Here is a 25,019-nt window from a genome sequence, read left to right as displayed (position 1 = left end):
GGCAATCTATTGATCCTTGGAAAAGGTCAGAGATGAAGCACGCCTTTGCTACATTGCGTCTAGGTTCAAGAAGGTCCAGATCAATAAGTTTGCAGCGGCTTTCATAGCTTGGCAAGTTCAGTGGATCTCTCCACCTAAGTCGGCAAAGGGCGAAGCGCACGAATTTGCGTTGAACGGCCTCAATTCGTTGAATCTCGTTCCTGTAGAATGGTGACCATACATTCGATGAGTATTCCAGGATAGGGCGTACAATTGAGCATAGTATTAAGCTTTCAGGCAATACACATCGGTGAACTTTTTGCTGAAGCGAAACAGAAAACCCAGCTGCGCAGAAGCTTTCGAGACGATGTAAGCAACATGATCCTTAAACGTCAGCTTAGTGTCGAATAGAACGCCTAAGTCCTTCACCGTAGTTACACGTTACAGTTCAACACCAGCCAAATCATAATTAAACGGCCAAATGAAATCACTAAGCACTTGGACACATTTAGGGACATCCTGTTTACACCATTCTGCGAATATTTCCAACTGATGTTGCAAAAATTAAGAATCTTGCGGAAATAGACATTAATGCTACTTCGTCAGTTGGAGTAATTATTGGGGTCGAAAAGGAGTCTGTTGATGTTATTGCGTTACCTAAATTTGTGTAAATATTAGCAATCCAATCAAGTTTTCCTACAAACATCATCTTCAAAATTTGTTGGAAATCGACTACGACAAAAAACCTTTTTCTTGATCTCGGCTGATAAAACTTTTCCCCTCAATATTCCCATGAAGTTGGCGCCTCAGTAAATAACGATTCTAATTGGTCGGCGTTAAGTCAGAGTGGACCAAGTACAAAACTTGGGAAAATTGGATTATTCTGCCATTAGATGCAAAATAACGTTATCTCCATTTCACTTTGATCAGATTTGATGAATGTTGAAAACTGGGAGAGATATGTAACAAATTTACTCTGGATGATCAATAAAAATCAATAAAAGTATGCAGTCAGAGTGGACCAAGTGCTTTTTACCATAACAACGAAAACGATCGATGCGCTGAGAAAGTCTAGAAAATGCAAGATATTTCAAGTTATTTTCCAGATTTTTCGACATGGAATGATTCTTCTTCCCATCCATCAATAGAAACTCATAAACATGTCATAATTCGATGGATCTTATTTTGATATCTGGCCATTTACCGTATTTGAGTAGGTGATCAGAAATTGCAACAATTTATGTGCAGACAGAGTGGACCAAGTGTCAAAAAGCAATAAACTGATTGATTATTGCATTTTTTGAGTCGATTTCAGAGTTCGATAGAAGTTTATGGTAGTTCTATGGTGTATGTATGGACTGTCCTGGAACCCGCTTATTGGACCAGTATATTTTGGTCAGTACTCAAGATTTTCACTTGGTCCACTCTGACTGAACGCATATTTGAATATTTCTGATCTTCAACGCCCTGACCCTTCAAAACCTTAATTTCCAAGGTATCGTAATGCCACTGATTTTGAGATTGAATATATGGATTATTGAAGAATTTACGATACTGATGTCGAAGGGTCTTGATAATATGTTCATCTTAAAGATATGCACCCAGTTTGACCACGCAAACATTAAATGATTGTTCTTTTTCTTGAAATTGTTCAGTCAGAGTGAACCAAGTGCACATAGTCCATCAAAAAATCGTTCTATCAGAGTTTCGGATTGTGATTTTTCATGTTTATCACTTCACATTATATTGTTTGAAAGTAACACAAGGATGGGTAGAAATGTTGAACCAAAATTTTATTGAGATAAAAAAATATAAAGCGTTAGACTTTGGGCCTGTTTTTCTCAAAATATGAAAAATGTCGCTTGGTCCACTCTGACTTAACGCCGACCAATTGATAAGCTGAAGGAAATGGTTTAAACACCGGGGATTTTCTTAGAGGCTTTCAGTCTCAACGGCAATCAGAACTAAGATATTTCTTCTAGGCCCAACGTTTCGATTGTATTTTCAATCTTTTTCAAGGGTTCTAAAGGAACAAATTGGACAACGTTAATATCTTAGAAATATCTTAGTCTGATTGCCGTTGAGACTGAAAGCCGCTAAGAAAATCCCCGGTGTAACTCATAACAGTCGAAAGCATCCAACTAAAGGAAATGGTTTTATTGATAGCAGAGGCATATCCACGTTCAAAACCATGGGTATTACAAACTTTGGCAAGGGTTTGTACACTGTGAAGCTAAGAAAAAATTGAACCCTATGGAATTCTAGACTAGAAACTGATTGTTACAATATTTTAGGGGCTTTCACGTAAGAGGATGTAAGTGACATTGTGGTCGGTTTTGAGTTGAGATGAGAGATTTTTACTGTTCCCATGCTTTCTAACGATATTCCCAGGTGATTTTTCCGCTCAACAGAGAAAAAAAAACATAGTTCTTGAAAAACTAGCTTGCTAATCTGACCCTCATACAATTTTACAGAATAAAAAATAATGGAAGAATTTCAAAGTAGATTTTCTCAAAACTAGGTGTTAGTCACTGACACCCCTTTGCTTCTTGTTGTGAACCCTATTAGCATTGCAGAACCCATAAACCATATACTATAGTAATTTAGCAATAGTAGTAGTGTATAGAAGTAATTATGACCTTGAACATATGTTAATATGTTGTTAACAAAATGTTAATTAAATCTTAAATTTGTTTTACCAAATTAGGATGATAGTGTTGTCTAATAACACAGAACACCTAGATATAAGAAATGAATGTAATGTTTGAAATGATACTAATAAAGAAAAAAAAATGACCTTGAACATAGATTGTTCCCGCACACTCAATATTTATTTATTTATTTATTTATTTATTTGGTACTGATCAACAGGCTGATTTAGCCCCAATGACCCTAATAACTTAATACTATATAACAACATAATCGTGTAAACATCAAGCATAATCCTAAACATTTAAACAAGAGCTACACAACAAATGAACTTCAACATAGTGAAACAACACATTTCAATGCACAATTGCAAATAATTCACGGTTCCCAGCAAGATTCACGGTGTTCGAATTCCCTGAACAGCAATCCAGTCGGCCACGTCGATTCCATAATGGCTTTCCCTCTATGCTTCCAATCAATAGATTGTGAAACAATGCCTTTTGTTGTGCCTTGTAAAACCATGCGTCCCCATGATCGGTTTCTTTTACCGATCGACCGTGTTATCTAAGTAGGTACATTAAGACTGGAAAAAATGAGACACACAAAAATGATCACCAAAAATTCAGATGCAGATCGCCTACAATTGGTGCATCTTCGCAAATTTGTCCATCTTCCTCCCTCTTCCGGAACTTTCCCGGAACCTCCATGCGGGACGTACCGACGAAAAACTCGACGCTGGGGATTGAATTGGTGTCCGCCTTGATGTATGTCTCGTCGTCCACGACGAGACTGCTTGGCTTGACCAACCACTCACGGTACAGGTTCCGCGCAAGCAATTTGGTCACCGTGTTTTGCTTATCAGTCCGGTTTGGCGTTTTCCTGACCATAAAAACACGTACCACTTCATGGTTGCTGGACGAACCATTTCGACGAATTGACCTTTTTGGTCACGTCTCGGGTGGAAAGGTTCGGGTTATTCTTAAAGCATCCTTATCTTTCGCTCGCTCTCTGGGTATTCCGTTTTCGGGTTTTGGCTGCTTCCCGCGCGCCTTTTGATAGTCTTCGTCTTCTTGAACATTTTCACAATGCGGGACATAATATAATGGTGGATTCCAAGTATTTTATTGATCAATCTGTGCGACATTCATCGTTCATCGTGCCCAAGATTTGCTGGCGTAGCTTTTCTTGTTCCAAATGCATCTTGAAAACTACTTGACAAATCGCGATTTTGCACACATAAACATTACACTCTAAATTAGTATCACCCAAACATTCATTAATTTTTACTCACGAGATAAAAAGTTATATCCAAAACAAAGTGTCACATTTTTTCCGAGTTTAATCTTTATAACTAACAAACTTAACCATCGTAATAAATCAAGTGAATAGTGAAAGTCCGGTGTTTGATTTCTGCATGACATTAAACTTTTAACCCCTTCATTCTCATGCCAGTAATTACAGTAAGAAGTTTTTCTTATTACAGGGCTGGTAGCGACTAAGGAAATTGAGTTGTTAAGCGATTAAACAGTTAGTTTTTCGTAAGATAGTTTTTCGTAGCTTGATCAAAAGAGCACATTTTTCTCCGTGTTATGCTTGAATATCTTATTTTTGACATTATAAATGAAAAATAAAGATTTCAATCTGTATACTCAATGACAATGACATCTCATTCATTGTTAAAATTTGTCGTGGAGTGCACTCGAAAGTGATTTCCATACTATCTTGAAAAATGTTTAAAAATAGATACAAGGCACACTTTTAACGTAGAATCAGAACAGGTAAAAAACTGGATACCTATAAACAAATCAATAAAAGGCCTCTTGCCTAAAAAAAAAAAACCAAATCGACATACTCCCGGAAAACTTGGGGTTAAAACGTCTATTGAAATTCAACCAATAACTTCTCCAGAAAATTCCAGAGATTTCCTATTAAATTGTCTTTCAGAATTTGTACACGATTTCAACTAGGAATATCTCGAAAAATACCTTCGTCAAATGTTCCAGAGATTCCTTCTATGATTTCTGCAGAAATCACTCCAGTCATTCTATGAGATTTTTTCAAGTAAGCATTTAATTTTTTTTCAGGAATTCTTCCAGGGATGTCTCCAAGCAAATCCCAAAGAAATTGTTCATGTAAGATAAACCCGTGAGGTTTTTCTAAAGAAAATCCGAAAATATCCTCTAGTAAAAGTTGTGTAAGTTCAAAAGTCATCCTTTATAAACAATGATCTCTAAACCAATCCCCAGGCTCTTGGGGGGGTTCAGAACATTTTCCAATAATTGCTTGAGGTAATCGAAAAAAAATCGAATCCGATAGTAATCCACAGGATTTGCTAAAGCATTTCCTCGAAAAACATTGGTTAGAAATTTATGTAGGAATGCTTGAAAAAATATTAGAAAATTTACTATAGTACTATAGTATTACCATCAGGAGACTGGAGTGAAAACTTAAATAAACTCTTGAAGATTGCATGGGATTTTTTTGAGAAACCCTATAATACTTGGATGAAATGTTGAATAAGTTCTCAGAAAAAAAAAAATCCAATAATCCCTCAAAGTATATTGGATTCCTGAGGAAAAACGTGGATGATTTTTTGAAGGAATTCACATAAACAGGAGGAGACATTTTTTCAGTGTTTCTTGAAAAAGCCCTTAAGCTTTTTATTTCAAAATATCTGGAATGAACCTTTGTGGATTTTCTCGGAAGAAATTCTGTAATAAATTTTGGAATATTTTCTAGAGTAACAACTGAAGAATCCGGTTGAAGAATTAGTAAAAAAATCTGGAGGAAATTCTCGAATATTAAAAAAATGATAACTTCGACCTGTGGAAATTATTGGAGGTGGTAGCTTTGGAGTACTCAGGAATTTCCTGGAGGAAATTTAAGAGAAATTCTAATAAGTATCGTTTGAAACATCTCTAGAAGGATACCCGGATAGATGCTTAAGAGATCTTTCATTAAAAATAGAGACTTTTTAGAGGTTTGCATTAAAATAGAGACCAAGTCTCTCAAAAGAAACCTTCTACTAGTCCTTTCTTTAGGATCATTTATTGGATTAACTTTTGCTATCAGTCATATACAAAAAACATTAATGTTGGGATCCTATTTCTATTGCACAAGCTGAACATCTTTTCGGACTATAGCGCACGAAAACACATCTCGACTTGAATTATGCGGAGCAGAATCGACTTCTCATCTGCTGCAATGCTCAACGTAAACTGCTTTATTCTATTGCTTTGTTTGATACAATTCATTTTAATAGAGGTTTCCAACCATTTTTGTAACTTAAATTTAAAACCCAACATTAATATCGTTTAAACATATTTATATTATTTTTAAAACAATTTTGACAAAAACAGGCCAAACTTCACAACCAGTGATGGTGCTCTAATTTCACATCTATTTCTTGGTAACTAATAAATAAACATCATAAATTCGGCCAATCGCAAAAGATTCAGGAGACTCTGAAAATGCTTGAAAAATGTTTTATCAAGTTGAAACTCCATCGAATATGTCGCTGGAAATTTTTCAACAATTGTGCAAAAACTTTTAAAAAATCGTCATAATCTGTTTTATTTCATGAATGAAGGCCACAATATATCAGTAGGATTTTTTTTTTTTGAATCAACTAAAAACCACTCAGTTGTTATTTTGCTCTCGTCGCATCCAGACGCAGCAGCAGGAGTGCTAATGAATAGCCCACGGTAGTTTTTTTTCGCCTTTTGTTAAGCAGTAGTGTGCTTTGGATTTCGTTTCGGTATACGTTCGTTTCTTCTTGCCATATCGCAACACAAAAGCAGCATGATTCAGAATACGGTTAAATTTCGATTCCCAACATCGGCACCGCGACCAACATGGGTCGAAATCGCAGCATTTTCGAAGTGCCTGGACTCCGATATCATGGAGATGGAGACCGTCTACAAGATGGGGGAGGATATAGGAGTCTGTGTATTAAGTTCAAAAACACAGCCGCAATGGAGGAAGCTCTACGGTCGAACTTGGAAACAATCAAGTTTAATTATTCCAATGGGAAAACGGTCGATGTATATGTGTCGCCCGCTGGAACCCTCTACGTGCGGATTTTTGACGTTCCTCCGGAGGTGTCTGACGAGGATCTATCGTTAGTACTAGGGGTGTCCGGCCATTTGGCCGAATGCCGTTTGGCCGAATGCCGTTTGGCCGAACGCCATTTGGCCGAATGTCGTTTGGCCGAATCATGAACAAAAAATTCAAATTGCTACAACGCGATGTGTAGGATTTACAAGTGTGACCCAATAAATGATAAGCTAATTGATTTGTTGATTTTTATGATGTGACGGGAAGTCATGTTTGTCACAATATAAGAGCTCCAAGGGAATGGTAACATCAATCCTTTAATTCCGGACGAAGTTGTGAACTCCACACTTTACGTCAAGACTCTGAGGTGATGATTGATTCGCCACTGGATTACCAACGGTGTAATAAGGTTTGAAGTGTTTTTAATGATCTCATCAGAAATTTTTCCTTCTTTTAAACATAGGCTATTCTGTCTAGTTATACTGGTTCCATTACTATCTGCAATATTGAAGCTTATATTTTAATTGGAAATTTTTTCTTCTTCAAATCATCGGCAGTTCTTTGTAGTTGTACTGGTGAAATGATTATATGCATTGCACTTGTTTAAATTTTCATAAGAGGTTTTTCCTTCTTTTGATCATAGGCTGTTCTTTTAAGAGAGAAATATTTTTCATAGTTATTGGAATTAAAGCTTATAATACGTTTTATTCAAAAGAATTTTAAGCTCAAGGGTTAATTTAGATGAGAAATAATTTTCCTCCAAGATTAAGATTACAACATCAGAACTGAAGACTGCACCTTTGCTTGAGTATAGCAATAAACGACACGGTGAACACTAACGTCAAAGAAGCACACTGTTTCTCCGTTGTGAAAAGAAGAAGCCAAGAATTGTAGATGTCAGAACTCACGGTGTATTATATTAAGAAGGTGATATATTTCGAAAACTGACAGCTACTTGACGACGTCATTCCTATCCAACTCAAACAAATTTGCGATAAAAATGATCTAGTGCTCCGGAAGGTATATGGTACGATAGGAGTGACGTTACATGTTCACAATCAAACTTGATATTTACATGAGTAAAGAGCCAGCCTTGTTAATTTTATGCCGTGCTCAGAACTATGACTATGAGGGATCGAAGCAAGCCAATCCAGCAGAAGGACGAATAAATTTTAAACTGTTTTAGTTACTGTCAAAAACTAACTTCAAACGCGATGCCAAAACATCTGCTGGTGGCTATTAACGCTAACATAGAATTGAACAACTGCCTGCATTTAAGATGTTCTTCTTTCAGCTCTGTCTGTTTCTTCAACTAACACTAAAAAGCTTATGTATATCAATGATGATGTATCCTTTTTTTATGAAAGCTGAGTAAGTTCTTTGAAATTCATTATTAATCCATGCTAACTGTAGTTCACTTTGGTTTTCAATTTCGGCCAATCGGCATTTGGCCAAATGGCGTTCGGCCAAATGACCCTTTCGGCCAAATGGCGTTCGGCCAAACGGCATTCGGCCAAATGACCCGGAACCAGTACTAGGATCGTACGGAAAAATTCAACGAGTGACTCGGGAGAAGTTTCCACCGAACCTGGTGTACGAGGCTTGTACATGTACATTGAAAAGGATATTCCTCCAACATTGAATATTCTTCAATGGAAAGGGAAAGTTTTTTATGAGGAACTGAAAAACAAATGTTTTTCGTGCCAACAGGAAGGCCACCGTAAGAACGCCTGCCCACAACGTGTACCACGGAGCCAACAAGAGAGCAGAAAGTATGCGGAAAAAGTATTTAGCACCTATGCTGGTGCGGTTATCCAGGGTGAGAGTTCAGTCATCGAACAGGAAATAATTGAAGTTGTGGACGAGGAAGTAATCGAAGCAGTACAGTTGGAGGTTCCTTCAACGGAAATTGAGCGAAGTCAAGATCAAGGAGTAGTAGGAGCGACGGACACTGAAGTTTATCGAAGCGAATATGAGAAGAATTTGGCAGAAAACTGGAAGAAGTACGAAACGGAGAAGCGTAGGCGGCAAGAGGAATATCGGAGAAATGAGAAATCAAAGCAGCGGCGGTACCAGGAAAGTTTACGGGAACGAGAAAGAGAACAAAAAGAGCACTGTGAGAAGTGTGAAGCGAAGAGAAAAAGTCGCCAGGAGAAGCATAATCGCAACCTGTCTCTACAACACCAAGTTCTTCCGGTGGAAAGCCCAAGAAGAACGCACGCAAGCAGTAACTCCTGATTATCAAATAATTTATCTTATTTGTATAATTATTTAGATTTCGGCTCCGTAATGCCTTCGGGCGGTTGAGCCTTTTAAATAAAGAATTAAGTAAAAAAAAAAACTAAAAACTACTTCCAGAAATATCTACAGGCATTCTGAATCAGTGAAGAACTTATAAAAAATGTGCTGTGGGAGTTCTATAGGAATTGCTCTGAAAATCATCAAGCAATGCTTCCATAGATTATATCAAGAGTGATTACCTATTCTGAAAGCGCTAGCACCTTCACACTCGTGCTGTGTATAATACGATGAGACTGGTATAAGATTAATTTATTACTTCATTCAAAGATTCTGCAGTAATCTTCTAATAATTCTCTATGGATGTTCTAGAAACTTCTCATACCACTTTACGAGTTTTCCGCCTCTCGCTTACAATTGACGGATACCGCTCAAGATTTCACAGTAGCTTCTCTGCCCATAACTGCATATCTGTAACATTCAACAAAAATAGGCATTGAGTAAATTGAATACCAAGTGTGCATTTTTTGGCAGTATGAGAGGAAACTAAAATTTCAAAAAATTACCAGGAACTCAAAAGTGATTATTTGAGGCTGATATTTTGTACAACTCATATCACATACTAGGTGAATGGTCAGAAAATAATTCTGATAAAAATTCAATTGCTATTACATTACGAGGCTCATTTATTATCTCAATGTGACTGTTATGCGGTTATAATTACTAATGTGACAAAACAACTTGGTATTTTTTTCGATTTTTTTAGAACAACTTCACTGATTTCAGTTAGTAGATCGAAAGTATTAATCATTTGATGACTCTCCATAGTATTAAATCCAATTTGTCAAAAATGTCGAATGTGACTGTTATGCATTTATGGGCAGTTATGAAGGTGCACAATCTTCGCATGTTAACAAGTTATAAGTAACAACCATGAATCATGCTACCCTATCCGAACATGATAGCTCTCCGTCGAAACATACGACATTTATTTGTTATTTCTCCTAGTTGAGCTAGTTTACATCATTTTACAACAGTACGTAACATCATGCAAATTCCAGTTCATTGCATAGAAGGCGGAGTACCCCCGGAGGAGTAGGTGTGCATTCCACAGTCAGTCAACTCTACCGACGATGTCCCATGGAAACATTGTTCCTCCAACATTGTAACTTCCCTCAGCATCCCGCAGCTGAGTAACGTAGTAGGTACTTTCCAGCAACAATTCCTAAACGACATGGGTTGGGTTACAACTATGCACAATGCTTCGGATTTACTATCATGTGCCTCGTCCTGACTGTGGCCGCTTTCTAACGGCACTAGGTATAGCATATCCCTTTCCAAGGATACTGACTCTTCATGCGATCGGCATCGTTCGCTGTGCCATTCTATTCACTGGGAATAAGGCTATTATTATCGGTCCGTCAGGGCAGTCAGTGTCTGTTATAATGCTACATATTTGTTCAATACATGCAGCTCGGTTCCACCTCTCACTATGGGCAGTTTGCACAAAGTCTAACGACCAAAATATAAATTTGTTGCTTGGTTTTCAAAAATTAAGTTTTTGAGCCATCTTTTTGAATGTGACCTACAATGAAATAACCAATTTAGTTGTTAATGATGCATATAGGCCACTTGTTTGAAAACAATTATGCACAATATTACAGCCAACTCTCTCTCACTCGATGTCGCGTATCTCGATAATGACAATTTGTTTTCATGGCTAACTCGACGATCCCTCGCATTTGCACTGGTTTTGTGTTCTTAAACTCGATCCTCCCTTACTCGATGGTCCCTTCAATATCGAGTTATGGAGAGTTAACCTTTCGCACTCATTTCGTAATTTTCGGCTATTGAAAGGAAAATTATCAAAAAAGTTTTGTGAAAAGCCACAGAAAAAGTGCTAATATGTGTAACTTATTGAAGATTAATTAGTTTAAATATAAAACTAAAATTAAAAACAAATTTTAGCCTGGGACAAAAAAAAGGATGAATAAAGTCACGCTGAAAAAATTACGAGTATTTTTGTCCATCTGACCGCCCATAGTGCCTACACTGGGTGGACCAACATTGCATGTCCTAGGGGCAAAAAAAACATCGGGGTGTGTTGATTCGAAGCTCTAAATTTCCTTGGGAGGGAGTTTCGCCACCAGTCAAAAGTCAGTTTCGGCACCCACCAAACAGGCAACGTCAGTGAGTTATTTCCGTGCCACTGACTATGGCTGAGCAGGGTGGAGCTTTCTGTTGGGTTGAAATGCAGGGAATTTCTTTCGAGGTTGGGTATTTATGGTCGGCTAATTTATTGCCTGCAGGCATGAGTGAGCAAAATAGAATAGGGCAAGTAGTGCACCGTCGTCGGCGAAGTCGTCGCCGCATAATGGAAGCATTTGGGTTGTGAGGAAAAATTATGCATCGATTTGGAGCAAGGATCTGTGGAGTATGAAATTCAGTGGGAACATTACAGAAACCGCCTTCAACCGAAGTTTATGGTTTTGGTTTTTTTAGTTTGTAGAAAACAAGCATGAGATCAATTAAAATATCTGAAAACTGATAACTTCACCGAAACGTTGTATTTATAGCTATTACAGTAATGCTTCATAGTTTACATAGTTTTCTCATTCGAAACAGAACAATGGAACGAGCTCACCATTTAATAATGCATCGTCAACAGGACAGTTTGCAATCACCTTCAATTTCAACATTGGTTATAAACAAAATCTAAATTAACAACAATAATAGATCACTATATCATTATCCAGAAAAAAAAAACACGCAAAAAAAACTTGGCCTAGCAAAAGAAACCTGCAACAGAATCAGCGGGTCAAACACTACTAACACACTACTGAACATGCTGAAAATATTGCATAAATTATCTTTCCTTTTATTTTTTTTTCTTGGTCCATGGACAATTTTTGAGTCAAATTATTGTAGGTAGGCACTGTTCTGAGCGTTTTTCAGATTGTTGGAAATCATTTTTGAGAAACAATCCCATTGCAGACATCCATCGCTAGATGGAATATTAAACGTTTAAGGTAATATTGAAAATGAATTACACACTATCTTACTTAATCGAAGAGAATTCTATGACGAATCTTTAATCGTATCCGCCTAGTAAAAAGAATTGATTCCATATGCTACAATTTTTTCAATGTCCGATAGATTTCCTGCATTCAAACTCCACTGCAAACGGATGGATAGCTTGTTTCACCAAGATTTTACAGGTTTTTGCAAATGTCTTCCAGTTCAGAGCCATTTCGATGGATTAGTATGTCAGATGGCCCCCACTTTCATTTTCGTCTCCGTATGCCGAACTAATTAGTATAAATCTGTCTACACTAATATGGTGAAATACCATCTCACGGTGTAATTCTAAGATATTATTCAAAGTTCTCTTCCTGAAAATTCAAAAACATTTAAAAAAATTACCGATTTGATTCAAGCTTTGTTTAAATCTCAACTTTAAAATTGAGCGCTAATTTTTGTGTAAAAAAAATAAAAAAATGAAATTCAAAAGACTTACGCAACTATTTTTAATTCCCATCTATTTACAAACAGCACGATTTTCTTTGAACTTTTGAATTCCAGCATGGAACTTTGTCAAAAACCAATCAAATGGTAGAAAAGTTGTCTCTGAAGACTTTCTTCTATACCTGAAACTAAGTTTTTAGAAATCCTGGAGAAAATCCTGAAGTGGTTGTAAAACTAATAAGCGATAGATTCAAACTTTTCCCAAATAAATGTGTAATAAAATATATAAATTTAGTCGCTACTTTTCCAGAAATCTAATAATTCCAATTTTAGGCAAAACATCTTGAACATGTTTATCTCGAAGCCATTTTGGCAAAATCCAACAATTCCAAGTTAAAAAAATTAAAAAATTAAAATATAAATATAAGTAATGAGACCAGTACAAGTTGAAAAAATAGCTTATGTTTAAAAGAAGGAGAACTTCCTTATGAAATTATCAAAAACATTTTAAACCTTAGCACACCATTGGTAGCACAGAAACGAACCAACCATGAGTTTAGAGTCTAGACGAGAGTTCACAACTTCGTCCTTCGTCCTAATGAACTATCCGTTTATATAGTTATTCTTTTGAAGCATTTATATAGCGACAAACATGACGTCCCGCCACATCAACATCATTAAGATCAACAAGTTAACTACAGTGAAACCTCCATGACTCGATATCGATTCATGGAACCATAATAGAATCAAAATTTTATGGTTGCTATGATAGTCCCTTCAAACAGCTTTCCAAGTAATTTATGCTCCATTACTCGATATTTCCATGAGTCGATGGTCCCTTCAGATATTGACTCATGGAGGTTCGACTGTAGCAGATCAGTTATTGGGCCACATTAATGAATCCTACACATCAGCGTTGAAAAAAAAGATTTATTTTTTGATTCGTCCAAACGAACCATTCGGCCAAATGCAATTCGGCCAAATGGCATTCGGTTAAATGGAATTCGATCAAATGGCATTCGGCCAAATGGTCGGGCACCGATACAACTTGTGTGAGTTCTTAATATGTTTTTTTCATATGGATCTCTGAAAGAACTTCTATATTTTTGATGAAATTCTTCCCAGAATTGTCTTGAGATGGATTAAAAATATATATTACAATTCCTGAATTATGTCCTACTTTGAATTATGTCCTATTATCTTCTTCTTCGTTCTGGCGTTACGTCCCAACTGGGACAAAGCCTGCTTCTCAGCTTAGTGTTCTTATGAGCACTTCCACAGTTATTAACTGAGAGCTTTCTATGCCAATTGACCATTTTTGCATGCGTATATCGTGTGGCAGGTACGAAGATAGTCTATGCCCTGGGAAGTCGAGAAAATTTCCAACCCGAAAAGATCCTCGACCGGTGGGATTCAAACCCACGACCCTCAGCTTGGTCTTGCTGAATAGCTGCGCGTTTACCGCTACGGCTATCTGGGCCCCGTCCTACTATCCTCTTCCTTGAAAAAACTTGGGTTGAATACTTGAAAAAAAAAATCTGTTATTGTCATAAATAGTATTAACGTGTAACCTTGAATAAAGTTTTAAAAAATGGAAATAAGGAATTTTTATTGGAAAAACTATTAGTGAAATGTTTCAACCGCAGTAATAATTTTTTGGAGGAATTTATTGAGGAATCACTGATAAAATAAATGAAAGAATTTTTGGAATTTTTTAAAATAAATTTCATCGAACAATGTCTGAAGGATTTTTTTGCAGCAGAGTGATTAAAAAGTAATCATGGATGAATTTTGAAAAATAATCTTTAAGAAAATGCTTGAAACAGATGATAAAATAGGCGCAGAAATTATTGCAGAATTTCTTGGATAAATGTTGAAACGATTTTTTTTAAAACTTCCAGAGTTCTTGGAAAAGTTCCTGTAGGTTATGTGGGAAATGTTCTAGAGCAACTTGAGAAATCGGTGAAGGAATCAGTGGAAAAACATCTGGAGGAAATCCTGTAATAATTGCTAGGATTTGTTTTCAGGGTAATATCTGCGAAAATTTAAAATATATAAACCCTGGAATATATTTTTGTTTGCGAAAGCACTAGAGTGCTCAAGCATCCATTGAAAATTCGCTGGTAGCATTCCTGGAAGTATTCCAGAAGAAATCACTGGACAATTAATAGAATTGATGAAACATTCTTCGGAGAGAAAAATATCTTAAGCACTTTTGGAATCATCGCGCAATGATCTCTGAAGGTTTCTCTGGAGTCTTCTAAATTTCGAATTAGGATTCACTGCAAGCAGATTAAAAAAGGGACTTTGGCGACCCTTTAATCTTAAAAAAAAGATTTTAGAGACCTTAACCAACAATAGAGATTTGCATTAAAATTGTGGCCAAGACTCTAAAATATGTACTTTCTTTAGAAATGTACTTTTTTTTTGTACCTGTCGTAATTTGCTTTTACCAGCTTGGAAATCTTAAGTTCTGCTTCCTTTTCTAAACATGTTTTATGCTGAAAAAACAAAAATCGTTAAAAAGACTGAACATTTCGACTCAATTTTTTTTATGGCTCTGTAAACGAATTTTTTCGCCCGGCGCTAGTTCAGCTCGACCCACCGGCTTTACTTCCCTTCGGAAGGATGTCGTCACTATAACTTTTACGTCATTAATGACTATCTCGGGGATGGTATTCGATCCAACGTCATCGGTATGAGAGGCAAGAGTTCTCATCCCTACACCAGGTCCGTCCCCGACATTAACGTTTGGACAGCGGTACAGCCGAAAATTTTTTTGACTGGAAACAATTTCGCAAAAACGACATATTCTATCCTCGCAAATTTCGATTTTTTTTTTCGGAGAAAATGACATAGATTTAATTTTTTTGTGGTGTAATTTCATGAAAATGATTGACTCAGTGCCAGAAATCTTGGTAGATTTTTTTTGTGAAGAAAGTCTATAGTTGATCTCTAACAATATAGTTTGAAATGATGATCGTGAAATAAATGGAAAAGTTCTAACATAATCACTACAAGATTGTTTGTTATGGAGCAATTGTTTTTTGTTGCTTTTTGTTAACATAAAATTACACAGCCCATTAGACAACGTGTATCGACAATGAACTTTCAAAAATCACATTGAGGGCATTCAAGCCAAATGTAATAAATATGTAAAATGTATCTATCCCCTTATTAACCCCTCTACCGGCAGCTTCATTTTTTCCCGCAAAATTCAAATTCAAATCGTTATAACTTTTTTGTTTTTCAATATTTTTGCACCATTTTTTCACAAGTTCTCAAAAAACTCTTCTAGTTTTAGGATCTGTGTCGATATTGATCATTGGTCATCTGGTTTTGAAGATATTCCAAAATTCCTTGGGGGACCGACCCGTAACTAGAACCCCCCGTTAATTGCTCAGGCTACAGAATTTTAATCGTATTCGGATATTCACTTTTCGAAACAATACATTAATGAGAGTATGTTGTGAAAAAATGAAGCAATTTCGTGCAGCCGTCTTTAAGTAATGACCATTTAAGTTTCTGGAACCACGCTGGCCAAATAAAGATCTTAAAAACTTCAAAAAACATCATATCGTAATTTTCTGATATCTCCAAGAATACTGAACCGATTTGTATGATTTTTTCAGAGAAGCTCCTTATTACCTGGCATTATATAGCCCATATTTTATTTTTTGATAAATTGATCAAAACCAAATGGCCGCCAAAGACATTTTATATGGAAAATGTCGGTCCCCCAAGGAACATCGGAATAACTTTAAAACCAGATCACCAATAATGAATATCAACACGGATTCCTAAACTAGAAGAGTTGTTTGAGAACTTTTGAAAAAATGGTGCAAAAATATTGAAAAACAAAAAAAGTTATAACGATTTGAATTTGAATTTTGCGGTAAAAAATTAAGCTGCCGGTATAGGGGTTAATAGAAAATCAAAATTTTGTCTTGAGAACAAGCTTTCAAATTTTCAGGCCAGCCATGCTGTATGCTGTACCAATATGGACTAACTGTTGTAATACCAGGAAGAAAGCTCTGCAGAGAATTCAAAATATTTTTTTTTAAATGATTCAGAAGCTTCCTCCCTGGTATAGTACCAATGAGTTACATAGAATATTCAATGTTGAAACATTGGAACAAATGTCAAATAAAATAATCAATAATTTTAGGCAAAAATCGTTACGATCTTCTATTGCCACGAATAATGCGTTCTATATTTAGGTAAGGTTAGGTTAAGTAAATTGAAAACGTGTTTTTTCTCTTATAAGCAGGTGAAAACAACTCACCTGTAAAAAAACCTGAACTGCTACGGCAAATGAAATGTAATATGTTGTTAACAAAATGATAATAAAATCTTAAATTTGTTTTATCAAATTAAGTTGATAGTGTTGTCTAACACAGCACATCTAGATATGAGTTATTGATGTAACGTTTGGAATGATACTAATAAAAAAAATCGACAATGATATAGTTATATTCAATTTTTTGTTTTACGGCAAATCGGTCTTTTTCTCGAAGTGGAAGGGAACGTGTAGAAAAAAAAAACAATTAAAACTAGATGGAATTGTACTGTAAAGAAAGGTAGAGAGAAATTGAATGAGATGGTTTAGAAGGTATAGCAGAAACAGTGCAACTTTTTTTTTTGTTGCGGTAAAGTACCAAGCGAGCCATAACAAAGGATGTTTCAAGTGCTCTCATTCTGTTTGGTGTTTAGCGAGTTCTATTGATCAGTGGCTTATGTTTGTCCACTCGTAGAGCAGTTGGTAATGCGCCTGACTAGTAAGTTGGGAGTCGTGAGTGCAATTCTTACTGAGAGCACGTGTCACATTTTTGCAAATATCACAAATTTGAAGATGTTTGCTTTCCCTCAAACACAAGGTTATTTCAGTATAATATGCCTTCGTTAATGTCTCTCATGATTCATAAAGAAGCAACTAACAGTAGCACTGTTTTCAAAATCCATGTCATTGGAATGGAACCATTTAATTACCATTTTTAGGCTGCTAAAGACCCCTCCATATTCCATCAGAACAGTATAATAAATTATAACTACAGTTAACTCTCCCTTACTCGATATTGAAGGGACCATCGAGTTAGGGAGGTATCGAGTTACAGAACACAAATCCAGTGCAACTGCGTTTCAAGGGACCATCGAGTTAGCCATGAAAACCAACTTTTACTATGGTTCTCTAACTCGATATCGAGATACGAAACATCGAGTAAGGGAGAGTTAACTGTAGTATTCATAAATGTCCATTTGAACAGAATGCCCGCCCGCCCAGGTAAAGGATTACAAAGGATTCGAAACCCACCTCCACTGCCGCACCACCGTCATCCGGATCACCTCGACCGGAAGCTCGTGATGTTGCCGCCAGCGGGCAGCTCCTTCCTCGACCAGCGTGTTGTACTTGCTTCCGTGCTGCCCATGTCCTCCCCGGCGTTCCCGCTCCTGACGGTGCTGGTACTGCGACTGCCGGTAGACGGTCTCCTTGCGCCATTCGGCACTCTGTCGCCGGATGGACTCGGTGTCGAAACAGTGACGCATTATTACCCCCTCCCTCTAGGTAAGGTTGTACTTCTCCGGTGCTATATTGATAATTCACCACACGCGACCGGACGATTGCACTTGATTCCACTGCCTACGTATAGTGTGGCTAGCTGTACTCCACATTCACTGCTCAAGGGGTCACCACCGCTCAAACGACGACCTAGACGTAGCTATGAGTGTACGATAGCAATCACGACCCCCTTACAACATCAGACACTGAGTATCGATTTTACGACGAAGAGCGAGAGCGAACTCGGCCGATGCCTGCGTCCGAAAAAGTACGTAAAGTGAGAGGACCAGCCAGCGTGCGTCGTCGTCGTCAATGGTGGCGCCGGGTATTCCACTCGCAAACTGCTCATACGACTAAACCGTGCGTCTCAACGAGAAGCACTTTGCAAGCGCGTGACCTCCGGAGGTCCTTATTTGGACAAATCCACTCGGAGACATGGCCGCGCTCCGCCGAAAATTCCACAACCCGCAATCGAACAGCAAGTTGGATTTTATGACATTGGCTCCGTTAAAATTGGCCGCTGAGATCAATGTGAACCACTTCTGGCCTAAGACACTCAACACCTTCACCTAGAAATCAATTCGATACTCGAACAATGGAATGCCTACACACTGTGTAACCGAAACCGAAAAGAAAAAAAATCGAACCACACCGAAGCCGGAATCGCGTGACGACAATGCGCTCCACCGGGCGGGCGCGTGAGATGCAAAACTGGCGAGTTCCGAAATGCCACTGCCGACTGACTGCCGATGCGGAGGCCGGAAAGCGAACTCGCATTCGACGAGTTTAAGTTCGAGCTCGGCTGGGTCCTATTTTCGACTTTCCTATTTTCCGTCGTCCTGCTCGTGGATTTCGACGGAATAAAAAAATAAGGATCGGTACCTAGGGTATGCGTCCTAGTATGGAGAACCTGAAATCCAAATCGTAAGAGCTTAAACCAAAAAAAATGTTCGATTTTGGTACGTGATGTGCCAAATCCAAAGTGAAACCTTTAAAGCAAATTCCGGCATTGAAAAAGGAGAACAAATTATAACTAACTAATTGCAAAAAAAGCTCAAAAACTTTCTATGTAGCTTAATTTAGGACTCAATAGTCCAATTAGAAATTATGTTACTAAGGATTTCGAAAGCATTTTCAATCAAGAGAAAATTCTAGAATATTCCTTGGGGATTGATTTAGAAGAAGTGAGAAATATTATTAAAAATTCAAAAATATGAAAGCCCCTGGCGATGATGGAATTTTGCACATCCTCGTCAAGAAACTTCCTGAGAGTAGCTTTTTATTTTTGGTTGATTCAACAAATGTTTTCATTTGGAATATTTAACAAATGGAAAAATTCCAAGGTTGACTAATTTTAGAACCAAACAAAAATCCTACAGAAGCTTCTAGCTTTCTTCCAATCAGCTTGCTTTCCTCTATCAGAACACTTCTTGAAAGCCTCATTTAGAACAGAATTATGGTCGACATCAACGAAAATTCAATATTCGCCAATGAACAGTTCGGATTCCGACATAGAAATTCGACCACTCATCACGTGTAACAAATTCGATTCGTTCCAACGAAACTGAAGGCTATTCTACTGGTCTTGTTCTTCTAGACATAGAAAAAGCATTCAGCAGTGTTTGGCATGAAGGCTTTAATTTTCAAACATAAATCGTTAGAATAATCCAAAGTTCCCTGGGCTTGGGATTATATTTTCCAGGGAGCGATGAATTTTGATAATTGATCGCTGTTGTTAGTAGTTTTGATTAGATGTTGGGTAAATTTCAAAGCAATGGCAACCTTTTTATTACAAAATTTAGATTTTATCTTCTGACCTAAAGATTCTGGTTAAACTACTGTACTATGCAGTTGGGCTGCACTACGCTATCACTCATCAAAATTACTTTCACTTCGGGAAAATATAATTTCAAACTGGCGAGAAGATTACAAACTGAGGGTGGGTTAGGAGCACAGTCAGACCCTTGAATGTGCAATGTGGGGTAGTAATTGGGAATGCCATTGACGGTTTGTAATCTTCTACGAGGTTTTCGAAAACCAACAGGGCGCGTGCACCGGGTTGCGGATAGGAGCAAAGGGAGATCAATAGCATCTACCTAAAATAATAGAGCAAAAAGCCGTTCCATGATTAGGTAATGTTAAGCGATCTTCTATGGTGTTCTAGTACTATAAAATTCTTCACTCACTGGGAATTCTGGCCTTGATAATATCAATAGTGATAAAAACATAAAATAATACCTAATACTTAATAAGTACAATGTAGCTTTAATGTAGTAATAAATGAAATAAAATCAATTTTCTATACTTGACAAGGTTTTGAAGACAATCAATGAGTGAAAGAACTACCTATTAGAAAAGTCACATCAGCTAAGTCTATACATATACAAATGTTGGTCATAGGGTCATGGCGAGCATTCGATATGTATGTCTATGACTGATTCTGATCTAATAGGGGCACTAGAAGACCACGCGGACAATTTCGAAACAAATTATTTTTATACATCGGTCTTACGTTCCGAAAGGCTCAGCTATGCTGCAAAGTAATTTTATAAGTTATTTTTTATTTTCATTACTGCTGTTTAATTGTTTATAATTCTAACAAAACTACATAATTAACTCATTACTAATCACTGTTCCTATATTCTCTTTTTCTCTCCTTCTTATCTGTTGCATGATTATGAGCATCACTAATATAATGCATGAGCATGCACAATAAGAATAATTTCAGGATTGAAAGCAGTACATGGATACCTGGATAGAATAGCTTCGAAAAGGGCGCTCAAAATATAATATTTCTGGTCAGGGAAGTATTTCATCAAGGGTATGTAAAATTTTTCCATTATTAACACCTAGATCACACAAACAAATGAACTAATATCAAATATTTTTTAAATATTTTTATATAAATCAGCATCGTCAATCAGTGTAAAAACAGATAAAGTTTGTAAAGTTATCACCATCGATTAAATTGCGCTCTGTATAGTAATGTTCATTCAGTATCAAAATCTCCTAAAGCGTCGCATTGTGCCATCAGCAGCCCTTAGCATCACTCTCATATTGTTATTATTTTGTTGTTTATAAAATTTCTAGAAAGCGATCAGCATATTCTTTCTTACTTGTACAATGGCCGATCTATTTGGAATTTTAATAAGTCAAATCAAACTTCAAAACTCAAATTAAATTGCTTTCAGCACATTTACATTTTGCAGCATTAATCGCATTACTGTGTCAAGTCTTCTCCATTCCCTATACCCTACCCCAACCCTTCTTATCCTTTCCGATGGTGTTCAAGTGGTCCGCATAGACTATTACGGCCATTACCTATCCCTTACCCCGGCTTTGGACTGACTTGCGCTCTCATTGCCCCACCAAACGCTGCAAAATGAAAATGAAATGAAATAAATCGTTAGAATAATCCAAAGTTATCTAGGATCTTACACTTCAGGTTAATTATCAGAACTCCAGGTCTGAAAGATTATCTGGAAGAGCTGGTGTTCCTTAAGGCAGCATTATGGGACCAATATTTTCACATCTGATTTACCTAAGCTACCTCAGGGATATCAAAAATATTTGTTTTCTAAAGAAAGATCAGTGTCATCTGTAGTAGATTGCAAAAAAGTTTGGATATTTTTTCTTCATACTTGCGAAAATGGAAGATTTTTCCTAAGGCTTTCAAAACTCAATTTATCATATTCCCACATAAACCAAAAGCACTTCATTTGAAACCATCCAGTGGACACAATGAGAGAGGTTCCAGTAAACTGGTCAGTTGAAATTGAGTGTCTCGGGCTCATGTTAAATAAAACTTTACCTTTGAAAAATCTTATTGAAGGCATTCAAGCCAAATGAAACAAATATACAAACTATCTATATGTCAGTTTGTGTGACATTGGTTATATCTGTACAAAAAATGAATTGATGACTGTATCTCACGATTCGAGAACGGATCAACAGAGTCGAATGATATTTTTGCGTTTGAGTAAAAATTGTAGAAATGGATGTGGAATGGTATTCTGAGACTCCGAAAAGAATACTAAGATGCTGTTGAGCATATAAGCATATATTAGTAAAAGTACTGAATTTTCGTTAGAATTCTGGCCTCGAAATAATTATTTTGTGATTTTGTAAGAAATATTGGGACTACGGTGAGAAGTTTGCAATTTCCTACGGAATGTATGAGATTTTTTTTCGGATTTCTGGAAGCCATGTAGGAGTTGTGGGATTCTGATACCCATTCCAAAATATCAGTGACAATTCTTGTTGGAATTGTAGGAATCCGGTAAGATATTCATGGATTTCAGAGAAATATTTTTGGATTAGGGTTGGAATGTATAGGTTGTCTGTTATGTTGTTCTGTGCTCCTGTGAGGATTTTAGGAGTTCTAGGAATCTTCAGAATTTTATTGGGTATATTCGAAATTTCGATAGGACCCCTTTCATCTGTGAGGAGCCTTTGTGATTCCGATGACAATCTTGTAGTACTAGTATTTTTTTCTTGAAATTATAATATTCTTTGGGATTTAGAGGAAAATCGGTGGTTCTGGTTAGAATCTTTCGAATACCAGCAAATTTCTTCGATATTTCAATGAAATTTTTGAAGTTTCAGTAAAAATCCTGGGGATTTGGAAAGGATATTCACTGAATTCTAACGATTACCATCAGAAGTCACTACAGTTCCCATCAAAGTCTCAACATTCAACATTCAGCATCTAGTAAATTCCAGGATTCTCGTCATCGTAATCGTTAGAATATTTATCAGCATTTTGAAGGTTTTCACAAAAATCCGAAAGATTCGCATCAAAAGATCAGGATATTCAGTGAAATTCTCGAAATGGCAAGAATCTCACAACAAAAAACAGGGATCTTCTTTTATGAACCGTATTTTTTACCCGAACGACCCGATATTTCTCTGCAACACAAATGCAATAAAAGTTCATGTTCGGAAGAAGTACCTACTATATGTTCGAAAGGGGTTTATACGACCCAATGTTTACTTTTGGACTAGTGTTGTGTGGGGTTTAGAATCATTGTTGGCAAGCGGGAGCCCCACGAAGAACCTTTCATTCCATTCTGACGTTACTGTAGGAGTGAGGCGTCAAAGTTGTGCCATGCCTACTAGATCGTTTGATGTCCGATCCAAAGCTACAATCTCGTAGTTATTTCAACAGGCTTTTGATTATAAGCCATCATAACAGGGTTGGAAGACAAGATCTATGACAATGTTTATTCAGTACCACACATGTTGGACTGTTGGTCGCTAAACAAGAAGTAAATTCGTTGACCTAATACTTAAATTTTCAACCATCTTTCACTGATACGATGTCAATTCAAGATATTGTTTATTTGCGATCACACTGTTTCTTAGTTTTTGAACGCAATTTAGGCATGAAATTTTTTTTTTCAATTTTTGTGATTTGTCGTTAAAACATTGTATGGCTATTACAAGTGATTTTATCAAAAATAAAGTACAGGTTAGACCTGGGTCATGTTTTTTTCTTGGTTTTCGCGTTTGCGAGGCAGTGTGGGTCGAAGAGCACGAGCAAGAATGTTTTTTTTTCGTTGCGTCGCCTGACTGTTGTGTTAAGTGATGTGGTTGCTCAGTCAAGGCTTAAGAATTAATTGGTGAGCTCGTTTTATGTTTTTTTTTCAAATCTGTAAAATTTGTAAGACTCCATATTTAATCGTTCAGCGGTGAGACGAAAATATGATTTTTCAACAAACTATGAATAGTTCGTCACAATAAGTGTCGGCATAAACTCCTATGTATAAACTTTTTATGTTTTACATATTTTTTTTTTTCAATTTCCCCGAATGACGTTTTCTCAAATGAACCACTTCCCCGAAAACATTTTTTCGAATTTAAACTTTTGAATTCCGGTGTATTCAAAAATTATTAATTCTGCCCAAATATTTACTAGGATTTCACAAAAAAAAAAATCAAGTCGTAAAATTACATAGAGTAATACGCTAATTGTTGAACGCTACCCAAATGTTGAACGATCTGTAGAAACCATGTTAAAACAGGAAATTGAACCATTTTCAAACAGTTTCAATAAATTATACAGATTATTTTGTAAGTTAGCTGTACTATTGGACACAATAAATGTAATTAGCACATTAATTTCTGAAACGAAATATTTATTGAAAATTTTTATCGGTAGGTGGAACGAAAATTTCAATTCTCTTAAAAAATAACTTAAGCTGGGGCTGCTATGAAAAAAGCTGTGTGGTAAAACATACTACGTATATTGGGTTAAGCACCTATTCACGATATCAGTAAAAGTCTACTTTAGTTATATTCTAAACATCCGTACAATTTACTCGTACCTATTAATTACATTAAATCATTTTCAATTGCACATTCCTTTCACGTACATTTTTCATTTGTTGAACACTAGCATAACATGAAAGTCTTGGTTGCATCAACAGTATTGCCAGATTTTTTATTTTCGTACCAAACACCTATATGGAAAAGGAATATCGCATTACACAATATAGTATTATTTATTGTTTAAATATCTGTTGAATAATTATTATAAAAAATCCTATAATGGTGTCTGTTGCAATGGTGAAAAACGCGATTCAGTAAAGTATAATTAATTGCATCCCTGGCTGTATTCTGATTCTTTTTTCGAATTTTACTATCTTTACTATGGCATCAATGCCATCACCGTTTGTTTGTTTACATCATGATTGAAATTACGCATCGGCTGCCGATTTATCCGGAGTATAACATCAATCTCGCGATTGATGGTGTAATGTCGAAAATAATGTACATTAGGAGAAGCCGCTAAAGTCTATGGAGTGCCGAAGGGGACGATTCACTTCCGTTTCAGCCTAGAGTGGTCAGGGAAAGTGCTTCGCGGACCTAACCCTGCCCTCACAACCGACGAGGAGCGCGAACTTGCAAGTTGAATGAATGCGGGAGTAAAACGGTCAACATTTAGCGACAATCGTTCAACATTAGGATAAGATGGGTTATGTACGTGTTCAACAATTGGGTATAGAACTATCTTTTTAAATATATATTTTTTCAATTGAAAATGGACATTACTGTGCCAAAAATGTAACAGAAA

The 25,019-nt window shown here is 36.6% G+C and overlaps 1 protein-coding gene across 6 annotated transcripts in view; it reads right to left on the bottom strand.

Annotated features, from left to right (window-relative positions):
• The window catches only part of LOC5567245 (IQ motif and SEC7 domain-containing protein 1), a 645,474-nt gene that overhangs the window by 466,011 nt on the left and 154,444 nt on the right, over positions 1-25,019 (bottom strand). Inside the window, exon 1 of one of the 6 annotated variants that reach the window (XM_021855200.1) lies at positions 17,699-18,637. The exons of the other annotated variants lie outside the window; for them this stretch is intronic. Within the exon in view, the coding sequence (XP_021710892.1) occupies positions 17,699-17,931 (233 nt within the window). The 5' untranslated portion in view covers positions 17,932-18,637. Of the gene's footprint in view, positions 1-17,698; positions 18,638-25,019 lie in introns of those variants that run through there. 6 annotated transcript variants of the gene reach the window in all.

This window comes from Aedes aegypti, chromosome 3, assembly GCF_002204515.2.
Source record: "Aedes aegypti strain LVP_AGWG chromosome 3, AaegL5.0 Primary Assembly, whole genome shotgun sequence".
NCBI lineage: Eukaryota > Metazoa > Arthropoda > Insecta > Diptera > Culicidae > Aedes > Aedes aegypti.
This window is presented reverse-complemented; position numbering and strand designations above follow the sequence as displayed.